General features: G+C 41.1%; 1 protein-coding gene across 1 annotated transcript in view; it reads left to right on the forward strand.

Moving 5' to 3' along the window:
• The window catches only part of LOC126356304 (ATP-binding cassette sub-family G member 1), a 443,602-nt gene that overhangs the window by 55,549 nt on the left and 368,132 nt on the right, over positions 1–19,921 (forward strand). The window contains exon 2 of the mRNA XM_050007250.1: positions 18,071–18,187. Within this exon, the coding sequence (XP_049863207.1) occupies positions 18,130–18,187 (58 nt within the window). The 5' untranslated portion in view covers positions 18,071–18,129. The remainder of the gene's footprint in view (positions 1–18,070; positions 18,188–19,921) is intronic.

Here is a 19,921-nt window from a genome sequence, read left to right on the forward strand (position 1 = left end):
AGCTGAACCGATCATTGACTGAAAATCGTTATGTTCGGGTACATGGAGACCATATGCAGCCATTTATGGACTTCACGTTCCCAAAAAATGATGGAATTTTTATGGATGACAATGTGTCTTGTCATCAGGCCACAGTTGTTCGCGATTGGTTTGAAGAACATTCTGAACAGTTCGAGTGAATCGTTTGGCCACCCTGATCGCCCAAGATAAATTCCATCGACTATTTATGGGACATAATCGAGAGGTCAGTTAGTGCACATAATCTATCACTGGCAACGCTTTCGCAATTACGGCTATAGAGGCAGCAGTTCTCAGTATTTCTGTTGGGAGCTTCCAAAGACTTGTTGAGTCCATGCCATGTCGACTTGTACTACGCCAAGCGAAAGGAGGTCCGACACTATATTAGAAGGTATCCCATGACATTTGTCACCTCAGTGTTTTATAACGTGGCTGGCATTCACCAAGGCTTGCAAGGTAGCAGTCACAGGTATTGGTATCATCAAAGCTGTGGACTTCGTGAACATTGTTGCAAGCCACCTGCATCCCTTTTTGCTTGATATCTTTCCCAATAGTAATAGCATCTTCGAACAGGATAACTGTCCTTGTCATAATGCCAGAATCGTACTACAGTGGTGAGCATTATGATAGCGAACTCACATCGATGGCATGGCCACCAAATTTGCCTGATCTGAATCAGAGGAACACATCTGGGACGCTAATCGAGCGTCAAAGCCGCTTCCAGTAACCACCAATTCATAATCAAAATATCCACGGGTGTACTGCCGGTCTACAGCGTCCAACGGGCACAATATTTCAGCGATCATACATGTCACCATCATCAGGTGAACTGACGGACTGAGCTCCTGTGAACGTGCCGGCACGGAGATCCGTACGCTATGGCTGCTCAGGGGCAACTGGGTTCGGTCGCGATGGCGGCCGATTTAAATACCCTCCGCCCGCGGTGCGCTCACTCCGCCGTCCGCGCCCCGCGCCATGGTCGTGGCGTGCGTTGACAATATACCAATGATTTGTCCAGCCTACGCTACGCAGAACCGCTACTTATCGTCCCAAAGGTGCAGCAACAGAATATTAAGGAGGCGATCATATTATTTTGTCTGTTTGGTGTATGTGTATAGTTTTCATTAATTTCTTTCCTCCTGGTAGAAAACCCTTCACCTGTAATCGCCGAAATGCGTGTTGGACTACGAACCCACATTTGGAAAACTAGGGGGAGTTCGTCAAGGACTTGATAAGAACCCTCTTGACACACATTTTATGCAGGTCAGCGTAGAACTTGTAAGCGGACTATCTTTGATTAAGACTTTAAATGTGCATATAACGACTACAGAAAATTGCCCTGATTACAATGTCCCTTTTTATCTGTGAGTACTGACCACGAAAGTACTATCATAACGCGATGTGACTTCCCTTCAAGAACAGGTCAACACAGTTACCACTTACTTCGCACAGTAATTAATTAGAGCTTAAAATGTTTACATTCACTTTAATGATTCACTTGACTGATCTAATTTCCTACTAATAGGACTATTTTGTGACTCACCAAATGTTTCAAATGCTCCAATTAATGAGCGAACAGCAGTGAGTACGTTTTGCCCGTAACAGTAATCTAAACATTTTTCTACAAAGGAACTAAAAATATTGAATAATAGAAAAATTGTTTATGGAATTTCATATGAAATTTACTGCTCGTCAAAAACTCGCCTTCTGGAACCTGGAAGAAGCGTACGAAAGATACTACCAGAAATCTTATGCTGGGTAAATGTGAGTAGCTCGTGGATAACAATTATCACTAACCAAATATCATTTGGGAAGGGAAATGGTGACAGCAGGACGGACAATTTATAAATCAAAGACCACACGGCTTCTTGAAAATGAAAAAGCTCTCAAATTAATGGTGGAAAAAGCGTATATAAAAGTAGAAAGTTTTTGTATCAGTTACTGTAATCCAAAGACATGGCCATTATACACAAAGAGTTAAAAAGAAATGAGTGAGAAAATTATTTTAAGTTGCTTTTGATGAAATTCGTATAGTCTGTCTTGATTCATAATCAACTGTAAGCGCCAGTTTTCGGTAAACTGAAACATAACGCGTGGTTTTACGCGAATTAATTACCAATGTGTGTCCTCTTGAGCAATGTTATTGACTTTTCTTTCCTGAGTGAGATTCATACAAAGAAACGTCACTGTGGCAAACCTGCCTTCGAATGGTGCTCGTGGTGTTCAGATTAGTGGGCAAAGGTTATCACAGGAAAATTGCTCACGAATTAACAGGTGCATAGAACACGAGAAACTGGAAATTGGCAAATGTAACAGGGAAGAAGGAGAAACGTCTAGAAGCATGCGTCAGAACTTGACAGTGATAGCATCCTTGCCTGCTGAGACTGTAGTTTATCGTTCTCCCGTATTGCAGCTTGAGTTGGACGGGATCCCACGACTTTCATGCGAATATGAAATTAAGGGGTTTGGACTGGCCATGCTTATCATGCCCAAACGACTAGCGCCCGAACACACAGACATACTGACTTGCAGGGTAGCGCAGCCTCCCCACGTACTTCTGATGCAATTTCAAACAGAATTCTGAAAAGTTGTTCTAACTTAACAAGTAATGCCCTTTGTGATAAATGTTATGCATCACTGGCGCAGGGATTTTTTCCAGATAAATTAACATATGTTATGTTAAACGTCACTATAATAAATATGACAAGAAAGACTTGTTTCTTTGTGACTTCTTTTTCTAAAATATTCGAAAGAAGTTATGCACTGAAGTGTAGGTATTAGAGTTTGGATTCCAGAACGGTTGCGCTACTAAGTTTTATATTTTTACATCTGCTCATCAAATATTACAATCCTTAAATAATAAAATATCGCTGGCTGGAATTTTTTGCAAAAGGGTTTGAATGTATGTTACATTTGAATGTATGTTACACTGTTACAAAAGTTTAAGTTTAATGGAACTAATGAACTTACACACCACTGGTTTGAATAACACTAACAACAAACTGGAAAAAGTTGTTCTGAATAATTCGAATAATGTTGGAAGGGAACAATTTTAGTTATTGTGGAGAAAACACAAATGAAGTCCCATAGGAATCATTTCTGAGTCGACTCTTATTCCTTATATAGCATCCAGTTAACAAGTAGTAAAGGTATTTTTTGCAGGCGACGCTCTACTGCTATTATATATCCTGCTACAGAGAAAGTTACAGAAGAGATTGTTAATGACATTTTTCAAAGAAATTTTAAGTGGTTCCCTGAAAAAGAACTCTCCCTAATGTTTCAGAAAACACATTGTATTCCATTCTGTAGAACAAATAGTCATATGAACAACTGATGTAGAACATGTTAAGTGGGCAGATACAAATCTTTGTGTGTTCATACTTATAAAAACTTGAACTGGAAGAATTATGTTACTGAGCTACTCAAACAATTATGTTCAGCTAATTTTGTTCTTCTGTATATTTGCTAGTCCCAGAAACAAACAGATCAGTTTCCTGACATATTTAGCATATTTCCATTCAACAATCTGCTATGGAATAATTTTATGGGGTAACTAACTACTTATAAAGAAAATATTGATGCACAAAAGCGGGCAGTAAGAATAGTATGTTGTATTCACTCTCTGTCGTGGTGCAGTTACACCTCCAAGGAGCTGGGTATTTTAACTGCAGCGTCATAATACATTTATTTGCTAATGGAATTCGTCATAAATAACCCATAACAATTTGAGTAGAGCGTTGATGCCCGCACTTAAAGGAAAATAAAGTAAAATATGACGTGTATTACCAGTCATTATAGCCGACAGAGGCTCAGAAAGGATTTCAATACGTAGCAACAAGAACATTTGATCATTTGCTGGGTAACATGAAATCCTTCCATGTAGTACAGCAAGTTTTAAACCTAACCTAAAATCAATTCTTCTGGACAACTCCTTCTGCTTAGTGCACATATTTATCTTTAAAAATCGGTAGCCTGAAGAAAAACATGTTTTAAGTGTAGCTGCATGTGTATGAGTAAAAAATGTTACTTCTTTGAGTAATCAGTCTTCTGACTGGTGTGATGCGTTCCCCCATGAATTCCTCTCCTGTACCAACCTCTTGCTCTCAGAACAGCACTTGAACAGAACATTGTCGGTTATTTGTTGCAAGTTTTCTAATCTCTCCTTTCCTCCACAGTTTTTGTCTTCTGCAACTCCCTTTAGTACTACTGAGGTCAGTTCGTAATTTCGTAACACGTGTCCTGTCATCCTGTTCCTTCTTCCTGTCAGTATTTTCCATATGTTCCTCTCTTCGCCAATCCTGCGGAGAAACTCCTTATTCCTTACCTTACCAGTCCCCCTAATTTTAAACATTCTCCTGTAGCACATCTCAAATGCATCGATTCTTTTCTATTCCGATTTTCCCACATCCCATGATTCACTACTATACGTTACTGTGCTCTAAACGAACATTCTTAGAAATTCCTTCCTCAATTAATATCTGTTTTTGGTGCCAGTAGACTTCTCTGGGCTACGAATGCCCTCTTTGCCAGTGCTAGCATGCTTCTCACGTCCTACTTACTTCGTCCGTCATAAGTTATTTTGTTTCCAAGGTAGCAGAACTCCTTAAGTGCTTCTACTTCGTAATCACCAATTTTGATGTTAAATTTCCCGCTATTCTCATTTCCGCTACTTCTCCTTCCGTTGAATCTCAGTTCATATTATGTACCCATTAGGCTTCAATCCATTTCATTCCGAGCAACGCGTTAAATCTAGCTCATTGAGCACCACAGATATATAGTTCGCGTACTATCGGCAACAAAGCGACGCTTCTGTTTCTCAGTCTATGGATTACGTCCATGAGTGTTCACTGTTTGATCCCCACGGGACTTTTGTGTCATGTGATGTGACGTAGTTCTCTGCCAATAATTCGTGTCATACTGTGGTTTCGACTAGACGCTACGGTTCCATCCATAGCTGATTGTACAAGCTCCAGTCCTAGTGACAACTAAATTCGGGAATGTTTACGTTGAAAACAGTCCTAGTGACAACTAAATTCGGGAATGTTTACGTTGAAAACAGTCTCTTATGTTTGATTTACAGTCAGTTCCTAAATATACACAACATCTCGCACGCAAAGCTAAGTTCAAGATTCCGGAGAACAATTTGAGCAGAGACGTTTTATCTAGCAAATCGTTAGTTAACAATTAAACTACTTCAGTTCATGTAAATAATTATTTAGTCTGTACCGTAGAACCAACATTAGAATACAAGTGGAACAATAACCAGGGCTGAGTCATTTTTTCTTTCCCTTAATATGCAAAAAAAAAAAAAATCTGCGAACAGCATACAAAGCAGCTATTTGTCATTCCCAGTGAATCTTTCAGGACCAAGTATCTGCCCCGAGAGAGAGACCTGTAACAAAGTTGGGATCAGAGACATAGGTTCTAATTACAGAGTCCATAAAAGCTACTTTCTCCTTCACTGCAAAGTTCCTGTAACTCAATAACTTCTCTTTCCGCTGCTTGCCTACCTCGATCTCTCCCTCTCTCTCTCTCTCCTTCTCTCTCTCTCTCTCTCCCTCTCCCCCCCTCTCTCTCTCCCTCTCCCCCCCCCCCCTCTCTCTCTCTCTCTATGCTTCTTTACCCCCTCCTTTGTTCATTTTAATCCTTTTTCACAATCAAAACGCCAAAAGCAGTAATTCAAAATATTTGTCCTACATTGTTGTCCTGCAACTAAAAGCTCTGAAGCTCTCTTGTAATATACTTGTGAATGTACACAGTTTACTGAGAATGAATTAAGATTCTGGAGGTACTCGAAAATTTGCATTAACAACAACGTGTACAAGACATCTTGAAAGCATAAAATTAAAGCGAAATCGTATGAAATATTGTGAATAAATTAATACGCCAATCCAATAATGAATTTCTTTGTCTCTGATGTGAGTCCAGCGATGTCCGAGAACGGATTTGAAAACAGTTTATTAGTGAAGGAGTTCCTGCCTTTGAGAGATTAAATATAATAATTTGAATACGTTTTCAGGCCAAGTGGCTTTCCGAGCTTTACTCCATTAATAGTTACTCTTCTCGGAACTCCCACAAGGCAGGGATAAGGCACATCAGTTTAAATAGGAACAAAAGCGTCGTTTTCTCTTCTCTATCAAGGCTTGAACAGAAAAGTAAGTAGACAAAGAGTTCGGGTTCTGAGAGCAAGGAGCCGAGAACGCTCAGAGATGGGAACAGATTCCACAGTACGATTGATCACTTTTTATCATGAACTGCTATTCACGGCACACAATCTTGATATCGAAAGAAAGAAGTCATGACTCGTCCTACAGACGATACGATTTCTTAGTAGCTCTTATCGAAATCAAAAAATAGGAACTGAAAGTAGTGTTTCAAACACAAGTTTCACAACCTATTCCACTAAAATAATTTATTTTCCTTTATTTTTCGGACGTTCATCTGGGATATCAACCCTTCCTTGTGCAATATTTCGGATGCGAAACTTAGTCATCTTCTTTCACAGGTCCAGCATAAAAATTACCATAAGGTTCACAGCCGAAGTATCGAGAGAGTTAATATCTTGGATGCAGGCCCTCAGAAGGATGAATGTGGAATCCTCTGAAAAGTTCAAGAATTAAAATAATAATTATTATTATTGTTATACAAGATCTGAGAACACTGCTAACGACAGTCGTGAATCACGGACCACGAGTGCTTATTACAATTTTATCACCATTTTATACCATGTGACAATGCCAATCATATTTCTTTTATTAACTTTGTGGGGACAGATGCGATGATGATCGTAAGGATCAAATCCAGTCACCGAATAAAACAAACATTTGGTATCATAGAATGTGCCGACACTCACATATTGTCCAACCTATCTTCAATGTGACCTCATAATCATTAGAGGTATTTAAAATCTGTCTGTGTAACTACAAGAATGTACCTATCCATATATTTTTCGTTTTACTGATATAAGATATCGTCAACGGTCTGTAAAGCAATATATTTACAAATTGGTTTGCTTTCTATATCTAAAAATAACTCGTTACGTAAGGCACTTAGGTGTGGTTTTACTTACAGTATTTTATTTACGATTTTCGCTTACATGTAATTCTGAGGTATTCCTTCGTATGCCACTACTGTTTTTGCCTAATCTCACTTAAGTTTGCAGCACTACAAATTTTTTGATGTGAAACACTACACAATAGCCGGCCGAGGTGGCCGAGCGGTTCTAGGCGCTACAGTCTGGAACCGCGCGACCGCTACGGTCTCAGGTTCGAATCCTGCCTCTGGCATGGATGTGTGTGATGTCCTTAGGTTCGTTAGGTTTAAGTAGTTCTAAGTTCTAGGGGACTGGTGACCTGAGAAGTTAAGTCCTATAGTGCTCAGAGCCATTTTTTTTTTGAACGATACAATAGAACACAACTACCGTATGCGTCGTCCTGGCTAAACTTGTATCTGTCTGTTTTGTGTAAGTAGTGTTACCTATTAAACCGCCAGATCAGGTAGTTACTTGTTCTAGAAATGTTGTCGTGATTTGTTGTTTGTCATATGTGTATTACTCCTTTTTAATTATATTGATACATATATCTATTTAATATATAAAAGAAATAGGATAGTTTGCGAGTTAAAAAAGCAGATGGAGAGTAGGTGGGTAGAGGTGAGAAACGTGGGAGGGGGGGGGGGGGGGACTGAATTATTCACTTTGTAGATTTTTGCTCTCTAAAGGAATTCGTTACATAGGATGTATTTTATTATCCTACAACGCAGTCGTTAAAGACATTGGTATATAGTGTGGAGAATCTTTCACTTTTCTTATAAATCGCAATAAATTACACATGCAGGGTGTTTTATTTGTACACTTGGGTGTAAAGGGAAGTTATGGGAGACCAAGAGTGACTGAAGAACGTGATTAATGAGTGTGAATCTTTTTCTAAAACCTGTTCTAAACGTTGGTCGTGAGTCAGTAATTCCAGTGGCGTCTTTGTGGGGTCTTATGAGGAGACGCTCACGGCTGCGTCCATACCGTTTGGAGCTGTTACAAGTTCTAAAGCCTACAGACTGCGATTCGTGGCTGCTTCGCAAACGAAATATTACTGCATGACGATGAAGACGTTCTAGATCGTCGTCTTTGGTGATGAATCGTCACTTCACCTAAGTGGAAATGTGAGCACACACAATGTGCGCATCTGGTGGTCAGAAAATCCTCACGACATGGTACAGCTGCAACGAGAGTCCCCTAAGTTGAATGTTTTTTGTGCCATATCCATGCGGAAAGTTTATAGGTCTTTCTGTTTCGGTGAACGAACTAACTATACCTGGTGCTCTTATCTCTATGCACTAGAACTATAATTCTTTCCTCAATTAACCACAGAACTTTATTCGGCGGCAAGTTGGCGCGCAGCTTCACTAGCATAACTCAGTATGTGATTCTTAAATTACGTTGTACCCCAACGCTGGACAGGCCGCAAGGCGCCGGATGTCAGAGCTTGTTTTGCATGACCTCCACGTTCACACACTATCTGACACCGTGAGATTTTTGCGTTTGAGGATTCATAAAGGATCATGTTATACGCCTCCGTTACCCATGATCTACTCGACTTTAGAAACAGCATTATTGCATCAATGTCTGCAGACCCAATGAACAAGGTTTGGGAAGAACTCGCCTACGGCCTATGTGTGACTAATGGTGTTCACACTGAACGCTTGCAAGAAAAACTGAGCTGCTCTTTTATTTGATTTATTGTTTATAACTGCAAGTTGAACGTAATAATTGCTACAAATCCTAAATCCTTATATTCGTTTTGAAACATCTAGTACTTCTAATCACTTTCAACTGCTCGCTCCGTGAAAGAATGTGGCAAATTTGCGTACTGAGCGTAGAACGTAACAGAAATTTCGTACTTTTTATTTATATTCACCACCGGAGGTGCTTCCATCTGACCTCTCGATATGAGAGCCTCTACGGCTACAAAATCGTGATACTGTAGTGGGCGTGCGATCACCAAGCGGATAACTCCCGTACTATGTTCTAAACATTAGATCCTGTTCATAATGTATCTAATCACTGGTGGTAACAGAAATGTAGCCACAGTAAGAATTTTAAGGTCATATAGACATAAATTCCTATCCTTATGGAATCCTAGAGTACATTGGTTTCACTACCGTGCTATGACGGTATTAATGGCACGGAAAATCTCACTGGTACGATGCATCTTGATAAATTGTGTCAGCGTGCAAATAGACGTTACCTTGGGGTGTGGTAATGTAGTTGGGCTTTACTGAAGTGATAGCGATCTCCTGAAAGTGCAGTCAACACAGGTTAGCTATTGACGTCACCCGTACATTCAGTGTCTGACATGCTGTGTAAATTAATGATGGGAAGGGTGAGAGGTGATTGCATCGTATGCTGGCTTGGTCTTCTTGACCAAGAATTATTTGCATGACATTTATCAGGAAGTTTTTTTGTGACCTGTAACTTTCTATCAAGGACGATATGATGATAGACACAATTTGTTGAAGTAGAAGGCACGGAAAGAAACGTCCGTAACCTTCCTCGAGGACAAACAATGTCTTCGCCTGAAGAAACATCAGTAAATGAAGACAAATGCAGGATGTAAAATCATCAGGGACTCCAAAAGACCAACAAAATAATTTTAAGACCTACCGTTCAGACTGATATTTTCCTCCACGACTACTTATATTCCTAGCAGCTGTGAAAGTCCTGGAATTATACTCGACGGAAGGCGCTGCGGACCTGCGAACTGAAACACGGTAATCATCTTTCCATTTGCCTCCAACTCACGTTATACAGTTGCGAACCAGCACCAGAACCAATTTACCTAACGTTTTGCAGAAACCATGAAACGTTCGATTATCTCGTTCACATTGACTCGGTCACGTGGGGCGAAGGCCAAGAGCCGGTTTTTACGGCTGCTTACGAGTGTGGCAAATCCACCACCAGTTAACCAGCAACAGCATTCACTGGAGTGCCGGTAACATTATATTTAATTGAATGCCACTTCTGACCCAGCAAGGAAAATAATTCTTACATGTTGTCCTTAAGAAAGCTATGCGTAAAACCGAACATCATGTTACTGAGCAAAGGCAAGCATTTCCTCTAGGAAACACAATGGCCACTGTAATTAATGTACAGAACATAGCCGAAGATCGCGTAGTATTTGATTTAATTTGAATTCTTTCGTATGTTAGACGCTACAATCCCCACATACCCACTGTCATAGTGGCAACACGTTAAACACTGAAAAGTACCGCTCGGTGCCACCATCAAATGGAAGTGGTGTGGGAACTAAATTTCACGGTTATGTTATGAACTCACAGAGATCTTCTTTGACTATATATTTTTTTTAAAAAAAGGAAGTTCAGCAGATACTCTAAACTGAACTTCGAAAGATATGTCGTATTACCGTAATTTATTTCCAAATATCTCTTTTGTATGAAAGGTGAATTGCCATTGGAGCCTCTTTCGCTTCGCCTGAAAAAATTTTGATTGTTTTCCGGAAATACTCCCGGCTCAGAGGAAAGGTTCATTTTAACATGGGTTTGTAGACGCTGAAATTCTGAAAATCTATTTTTGTTCATACGAAAAATCCTCTACGTAAAGTGTCTCCACTTGGAACATAAGCTGCGATAAGCGCACTATTACTTTCATGTATCTAAAATAATCAGAACTAACTAATAAAACCCTTACAGAAAGCATGATACCTGCATTTCATACACAGATTTAAAGTAATGCAGAAGCACATAACAACCACCGGTTAAGATTATCCAGGTTTTACACTAAGGAAAGGTGGTTTCAATTTTGTATGCGTGTCTAGAAGCGAACATGTTTCACGTTGCGTAGGAGTATTAAACCATATTACAAAATTACGCACGTCTCCAAAATACTGGACACAAACAACATGTTTTGAATGTGTTTTCTTGAAGTAATTGTCGGCCGGAGTGGCCATGCGATTCTAGGCGCTACAGTTTGGAACCGCGTGACCGCTACGGTCGCAGGTTCGAATCCTGCCTCGGGCATGGATGTGTGTGATGTCCTTAGGTTAGTTAGGTTTAAGTAGTTCTAAGTTCTAGGGGACTGACGACCACAGCAGTTAAGTCCCATAGTGCTCAGAGCCATTTGAACCATTTTTGAATTTAATTGGATATTTGTTCACCCGTGAATACAGTATCTGTGAAGTCTAAAACAAGGACCAGTCATAATGCAGCTGACTACCTATTTTTCCTGCTCTTATTCGTCCACTACAGCAATGTTGTGCCATGATGCTGCTCATGAAATTAATCATTATCCTCTAAAGATAACAACTTCTGGAAGTCAACAGACTTGATATTTACAAACAGTTATCAATTTTTAATAGCTGCATTACATGAGCAAAACAGATTTTTCTACGTAGAGCATCTTAAGACGGTGTAGGTCATTTTACCCGAGAAAGTATAAAACCATGAATTATACCGTAAGATGTTCAAGTTCAGCTTATTTAAATTGCATTCGACGACTCTTTTTGACCTCAGGTACAGAGACATGTAACGAACTGAGCAGGTATCTGACAGAAACTGTGTAGAAGAAAAATCTGTAAATAGACCGAGTGAGAACTAAAATAGTCGTTCAGATCTAATCCTCTTAACCTTTGACCTCGTTGCCATATCATATGTCACAACCATAAATTTATTAAACGATGATTCCATGTTCCATCTCAGGCGTATTATGATCACAGTCACTGATTTTAACGCTGTCATCTGATTTCGGCTATGCGCCGTTTTGAAATTACTTGAATAAGCATTTCGCGTATCGCCGAAATCAGTTGATAGCGTGCAATTCACTCTCAAGGTGGAAAATGGAATTGCTATTCATCGTAAATGTCGACAGTCTGTAACGAAGATTATCCATGAGCCTTTTGAAACAGCAAGTTATTTGAAGAATATGGAAAAATTTAAGTTCTCAGTTTCTCACAGCATCTCAAAAGTCTCATTAATTTAACCCAAAAATGAAAGACCAGTGAACATTAGCTGTTCAGAAAGGACGAATGGCTACTAAATGTTTCTCAAGGAAACTGAACGCAAAAGCCTTGACTAGCGCTAGTTCTCGGCTCTGATGGAGGTACCCACAAAACAACACGCCACGGGCAAGAGGACGCCTTGTTGTCTGTGAACACAAACGGCGTTTAAATTTGATACTTTTGCACAGTCCTCTTAATTAAGCGGTTTATTAATACTAGATTCCCGTGGAATTTCTGTGATGCATAACAGTTAATGTCATTGACACACCGACCATCGGCATCGCAGTAATATTCAGTTTGATTGGTTGTCATCAGTTCCACAGAGAGTTACGGCAGCTCTATCAGAATGTAATACCGCAGCACTAATCACTGAACTCGTATGTGTAAAAAGCAATACGTTAACTTCAGATGTTTCTGGATTGCAAGCCCAAGGCAGTTTTAAAGCTCCTTCAACAATGAACAACCCATACCCATTAACCATCCTTGTACCAACGTGAGAAGACGCTAACTTCAAAAAAATTCTACACAAAGGAAAAAGCAAACTATGACAATGATCTATTTCATAGTCTTCTACAGTGATGTAAGGACTTCATTGTTTTATTCATTATGTACTCAGAATGCAGTTGTTTTCCACTGTTTTATTTGAATCGGCCTCTTATCGTTTCCTAAGACATTTATTTAGTGCTTAATCCAGATCACATAAAGTATTTTCAGTGTTACTACCAAATCCCATCTCCTTTGTGAGCCATCTTCAAACGATATGAATACTAGATATTGTCTTACGCAATCACTCGTATTCAGATTGTCCGAAAATGACTCGCGAATCAAGTCGGTGCCACTCACAACATTATAGATACACTACTGGCCATTAAAATTGCTACACCACGAAGATGACGTGCTACAGATGCGAAATTTAACCGACAGGAAGAAGATGCTGTGATATGCAAATGGTTAGCTTTTCAGAGCATTCACACAAGGTTGGCGCCGGTGGCGACACCTACAACGTTTCCAACCGATTTCTCATACACAAACAGCAGTTGACCGGCGTTGTTGTGGTGCCTCGTCTAGGGAGGAGAAATGCGTACCATCACGTTTCCGACTTTGATAAAGGACGGGTTGTAGCCTATTGCGATTGCCGTTTATCGTATCGCGACATTGTTGCTCGCGTTGGTCGAGATGCAATGACCGTTAGCAGAATATGGAATTGGTGGGTTCAGGAGGGTAATATGGAACGCCTCGTATCACTAGCAGTCGAGATGACAGGCATCTTATCCGCATTGCTGTAACGGATCGTGCAGCCACGTCTCGATCCCTGAGTCAACAGATAGGAGCGTTTGCAAGACAATAACCATCTGCACGAACAGTTCTACGACGTTTGCAGCAGCATGGACTATCAGCTCGGAGACCATGGGTGCGATTACCCTTGACGCTGAATCACAGACAGGAGCGAGTGCGTTGGTATACTCAAGGACGAACCTGGATGCAAGAATGGCAAAACGTCATTTTTTCGGATGAATCCAGGTTCTGTTCACAACATCATGATGGTCGCATTCGTGTTTGGCGACAACGCGGTGAACGCACATTGGAAGCGTGTATTCGTCATCGCCATACTGGCGTATCACCCGGCGTGATGGTATGGGGTGCCATTGGTTACACGCCTCGGTCACCTCTTGTTCGCATTGACGGCACGTTGAACAGTGGACGTTACATTTCAGATGTGTTACGACCAATGTCTCTACCCTTCATTCGATCCCTGTGAAACCCTACATTTCAGCAGGATAATGCACGACCGCATGTTGCAGGTCCTGTACGGGCCTTTCTGGATACAGAAAATATTCGACTGCTGCCCTGGCGAACACATTCTCCAGATCTCTCACCAACTGAAAACATCTGGTTAATGCTGGCCGAGCAACTGGCTCGTCACAACACGCCAGTCACTACTCTTGATGAACTGTGGTACCGTGTTGAAGCTGCTTGGGCAGCTGTACCTGTACACGCCATCCAAGCTCTGTTTGACTCAGTGCCCAGGAAAGCGTATCAAGGCCGTTATTACGGCCAGAGGTGGTTGTTCTGGGTACTGATTTCTCAGGATCTACGCACCCAAATTGCGTGAAAATGTAATGACATGTCAGTTCTAGTATAATATATTTGTCCAACCGTTTATCATCTGCATTTCTTCTTGGTGTAGCTATTTCAATGGCCAGTAGTTTATTTTGTGTTACCTGAATTACACAATTAATAACCATTACAGACTTAATCTGTCTATGAAAGACATCACTTCGACAATAGTATTGAGACACTAATCATTCATTTTGTCACTGAGTGCCGCTTTCGTTTCTACCATATCTTTGCAGGTTTCCTTTATTTGAATCTTCATGATATTGCTGAGAGCATTTCCTTTCGCTTTTAAAAGGAAGTATAGTAAAAAGTTCAGATCCTCACAAAGAACAGAGTTTACACAGTTTATCAGCATTCTGCATGCTACCTATGGCGCACTATTATGTCAGTTTGAGGAAGTGAGTGCACGCTTGTGTGTGAAACTTCTATAATTTATTTGCTTAATTGTACATAAACACGATGTCCCAAGACGAATGGTCAATATCTAGGGGTATGAGAGTAAGCTCATTTGAAGCAAAACAACTTCATACTTTGTTGATTCCATGCCGTGTAAAAGTGCCTTCATCAGTGAACATTTCTAATGAAAGCAAAGGCCGATCGGCATTTAACCAGTGCAAAATGTAATTTTCGCGCGGAAAGTCACAATGTGCTGGTAGTAGGGTTACGCTGCATCATTTCAAAAATGTCGAAAAATGAGAACCTGTTTACGCAGTGTGTTGAGAACTCTGGTAAACACACTATGTCGGGAATTCGATGCGTCGGAAAGAGCCGACCATTCACATACAGCCTATCCACGATCTTCATTTTGGCAACAATACCACATGACTTGAATTTTGTCACTGGTTACAAGCCGATCGGCATTTGCTTTAAATTGTAATATCCACCGATGAAGGCACTTTTACACGGCATGGGATCAACAAAACACATAATTACCATCGACGGTCGCAGGAAAATCCAAACACTACAGTAGAAACCAATTTCCAAATTCGTTTTTCGGTCAATATTTGGTGTGACATGAACGATAACATGTTGACTGGTCCCGGCACTTTAGGAGAGAGAATGATGGGGCAAAATAATTTGAATCTTCGGAAAATTGTTGAACTGTTCCAGGACGTGTCTTTAGCCAAGTGGACTGCAATGTACTTCCAACACGACTCAGCCCCTCCACATTTTAGCAGACGTGTGAGGGAACATTTCAACCGCACTTACCCTAATCGCTGGCTTAGGCGCGGTAGTACAGTTAACTGGCCACTAAAGTCACCGGACCTCGCACCATTAGATTTTTGTGTATGGATTTGGATGAAGTGTGAGGTGTTCAAATGAATGGTGATTAGACGAACTACTTGGCAGCATCATGGACACTGCTGCCCTCATTAGGGAACGTGCAGAGATACAGGCAAGCAGCACAAACATGCTTTCTGAATAGCACTCAGATGCGTTGAAGTTGACGGTGAGATAATCTGAAATTTATTGTGAACTGTAAAAGAGATATAATGTGGTGTATACGGCAATACTTAGAGTTAATTTTAGATACATGGTTTGGAGATTTGACAGGGCTCTATTATAAATTATCAATTAATAAAACAGTCAAGATCGCAATAATCATTTACTTAAAAATGATGATCGGTTTCGGCCTTTATGGTGACCATCTTCAGATCTAACGCATTGTAAAGACAGAAAGAGTGCCAACTTAAATAGAGAAATCAGAAAATAATATAGTCTGTGAAAAAAGAAAAGAAAGTCCAACAAGAGCTAAAATAACGTTGTGCTTATCCATATGGCTACAGCCGGCGGTGCACGGAACGGTTGCGTGAAGTCACAGTCGTTTACTTCTGTTGATGGGTAATCTGCCACGGGTTAGATAGAGATGAAAACATGCGCTTATGCCTCAGCAAATGGGCTCTCTTTATACCTCTACAGTGCGTCAGATCTGCAGTTGGCCAGCCTAAACTGGTCGTCATTTGTAATGAATGATTATTGCTCTCTTGACTGTTTTATTATCTAAATTCTTAGAGGTGAATGGGTCAAAAGCACAGATTTTTCAAACGGTACTTTGTAAATTGCATGTTTTAATGTGACCTAATTGTTTTACAGGTGTGTGTGTGTGTGAGTGTGTGTGTGTGTGTGTGTGTGTGTGTGTGTGTGTGTGTGTGTGTGTGTGTAAGCCTGACGCCGGCCGCAGTGGCTGAGCGGTTCTAGGAGCTGCAGTCTGGAACCGAGCGACCGCTACGGTCTCAGGTTCGAATCCTGCCTCGGGCATGGATGTGTGTGATGTCCTTAGGTTAGTTAGGTTTAAGTAGTTCTAGGGGACTGATGACCTCAGAAGTTAAGTCCCATAGTGCTCAGAGCCATTTGATATTTTTTGGAAGCCTGACAATGAAATGAATAATACTGAAATTAAATAACTACATACATTAAATGTGTTCTAAATCGGAAATCGTTCGGATTCAGCATATGCCCGTATTAGGTCATCTGCTTCAAACGATTGTTCACGTCATAACCCTGAACGTTGACCATTCCTCCGGGGACATCCAGTATATATACTGTGGCAAAAAGCCATGGGAAGGATGTGGTGACAGTAGTCGGCTGCTGAAACCTGTACGTCGCATTTATCTCCCTTCATTCCAAGCAGAAATGGGTTCCCGATATGCCACATCCCCCCGTCACCATTCATATCGTCGGGGATTCTATCTACCTGTATGGCAGAACGATGGCGACGTGACATCCGTCCGGCAGACACTTGTGGAGTTCCTGTGCATTGTTTTACTAGCCTGAAAATATTTTCTCTGCGATAGTGAAGATCCACTCTGGACACTGTTGACTCCGAAATGTAATTCTTCCGTAATCTCCGATATACTATAAACAATTGCGTCTTGTACTGATTATCACTCCACGTTCTAAATTGGTTGACACGCAATGGCTGCAATTTTCATTAGGTACCTGTCTGTAACAGTCTCTACACTCACGCTAAAGGCCACACCTAGGCCAATTTTCTGGCGTCACGCAAGAAACATTTTAAAATGCGACAAATGGTTCAAATGGCTCTGAGTACTATGGGACTCAACATCTGAGGTCATCAGTCCCCTAGAACTTAGAACTACTTAAACCTAACTAACCTAAGGACATCACACACATCCATGCCTGAGGCAGGATTCAAACCTGCGACCGTACCAGTCACGCGGTTTCGGGCTGAAGCACCTAGAACCGCTAGGCCACCACGGCCGGCAAAATGGGACAGCCATTAACATAATTTTTGTACGCAGTTTCAGGTCTCATAAAGTTTCACTCTGCGAAATCCAGGGAATATGCATTGCCACTTTACTCTATTAGTATAATATGAACAGGTATAGCCGGCCGCTGTGACCGAGCGGTTCTAGGCGCTTGAGTCCGGAACAGCGATGAAGCTACGGTCGCAGGTTCGAATCCTGCCTCCGGCATGTGTGTGATGTCCTTAGGTTAGTTACGTTTAAGTAGTTCTAAGTGTAGGGGACTGATGACACCAGATGTTAAGTCCCATAGTGCTTAGAGCCAACTGAACCATTTGAACAGGTATAATATTTACTTACTAGGATTTACCTTCCTAAAGAACGTAGAAAAATAACAGTTCTTTGCATATAGAGTGAAGACCTCTGCATTTCCATAACTGTTTTATTTGTAGCGATACTTTTAATTCTTTGTACGTCATACATTCTACTATTGTATATTCATCCACGTCAGTATCTACACTACACAAGTCACCTTACGATTGGTAACGGAGCATACAATATTACTAGCTGATAATCTCACTATTGTGCCGTAGCCTTCTGTACCTGTTACCATCCGCTGCGATCCTTTCTCATTCCTTAACTGTTACAGTCGCCATCTGCCGTCTGCCAGAGGTGAGCACATCTGTTAGTAATTTCATGAGATTGCGTTTTTTATTGCAGGTGGATGCCAGTGGAGTCGTCTCTCGAACGGATTGCCTAGTTGGAACGACTTTCACGCCATGGACGTCGGCTTCAGAGATCTCAAGTACACAGTCAACAAGTGGTACAGGTTTTCAGGTGAGCAACTGTAGCTATCAGATGACGCGACGAAGACCGAGGCTAAGCACTTAACTAGGTGGCCATCTCACTCATAAGAAACTGCAGATGTCAATTATTAGCGACCGCAAGAAGAAAATGAATTATCTTCGCAATACATAAACATTTAAGACATTTTGCAGATCTCATTTTCAGGATAAATAACTGCATATTTTAAAATGTAAACTGCAAGGCCTCCTTGTCAAAACTTCTTTGTTCTAAACAAGAGACCATAGTTCACAGATTTTCACGCTGAATTGCAATATATTCACAGATTGGGATTCGAACCACATCACCTGTTTTGTGCGAGCAGTAATCTTAATCGTTTAGGCTATTAATTGCGGAAATCACAACGCCAAGCATTAAAATTCCACTAAGAACGGCAAGCTAACAACGAAGTTTTACTTATTGTGTTTGTACAGCGTAGCAGGAAGTTAAACCAGATTTGTAGATGATTTGGCGAAATTTAGTACCTGGATCTGCTGTTTCATCAATCGTAGTGGGCAGCGATTGGTGGCGTGCCGGTTTCTCTGCAATCTATGACTAGACGTTCCCAGTGCGTGAGAGATATGGGGAATGTGAGAGGCAGAACAATAGTCTAACATTCTTTGTATTAAGCTAGGTCAGCAAATCACTCGCAGAGTGCAGTCTCTATAGTTGAAAGGTGACGTCGTGGAGACGAATGTAGGGCACAGCCACCGGTCTCAACATGGCACAGATGTAACGGCTGCTCTGCAAATTATCAGTAGTGCGAATCATAAGCGTTTGTGTCGTGTACTCAGTAGCAGTCAGTTCCATCAGGCCAAGTGAAGGGTTCATATCGAGACGCTGAATGCTGTCGCCCAACGTTCGTTCTCCTCGGATCAGCTACGCAATGATACGTCGATCGTGAAGATGTATGCAGAACCAGCAATCGCCTGAAATGTGTTACTAGTTCATGATCCAAAGTTGTCGTTGGATGGCCACTGATAGCCACGTAAGGGAAGCCGCAACTACAGTAACCGTGTAACACCCTTTCGTGAACTGGACGTCGTCGCACTGCCTTTTTGCTGCCAAGTGCAGTTCCAGACTCAAGGTACACGATGTGGTTGTAGGATCCTGCCTCTCGGGCGCTAGTCACAGCGGCCATTGACATCTAACAAGAGGTTGAGTATGCAGCATTTGAACACAACTAGTGATTCCGCATTCACACAGTAAGCATGGGATACCAATCAACACCTGCAGCTGTATCGTCGAATGATAAACCATAGCGTCGACAGGCCATGATCGTGCTGCTGTGCGGTTGTGCAGTAGTAAAAATCATTTGCATATCGAAGGATGTTGTACACTTCGCGTCATGTCGATGTTTAATGTACATTTTCTTTGTGGTGCTGAAGTATTATTGGCCAGCAGTGACCACAAATGGAATTAAATTCTCAATACAGATTCCACGTTTGACACGTGTTGTAATTGGACACGACATTCATATTGATTTGGCAATAGTCAGGGATATACAGGAGAGTTAGATTCAAACACATATTGCCATTTGTGACGAAACGTTCTTTACTAACCAACATTGACATATTTTGTATAAGAGGTTCTCCACAATTTCTTCATATATGAAAATGAAAACATGACTGCCGGCAACCTAACAATGTTTTGTGATACAAGGCATATAATAACAATGACTTTTCCATAGTTAGTATTACTCCATTTAGTCCAATGATATGATGGTAT

This window comes from Schistocerca gregaria, chromosome 3 (assembly GCF_023897955.1).
Source record: "Schistocerca gregaria isolate iqSchGreg1 chromosome 3, iqSchGreg1.2, whole genome shotgun sequence".
NCBI lineage: Eukaryota > Metazoa > Arthropoda > Insecta > Orthoptera > Acrididae > Schistocerca > Schistocerca gregaria.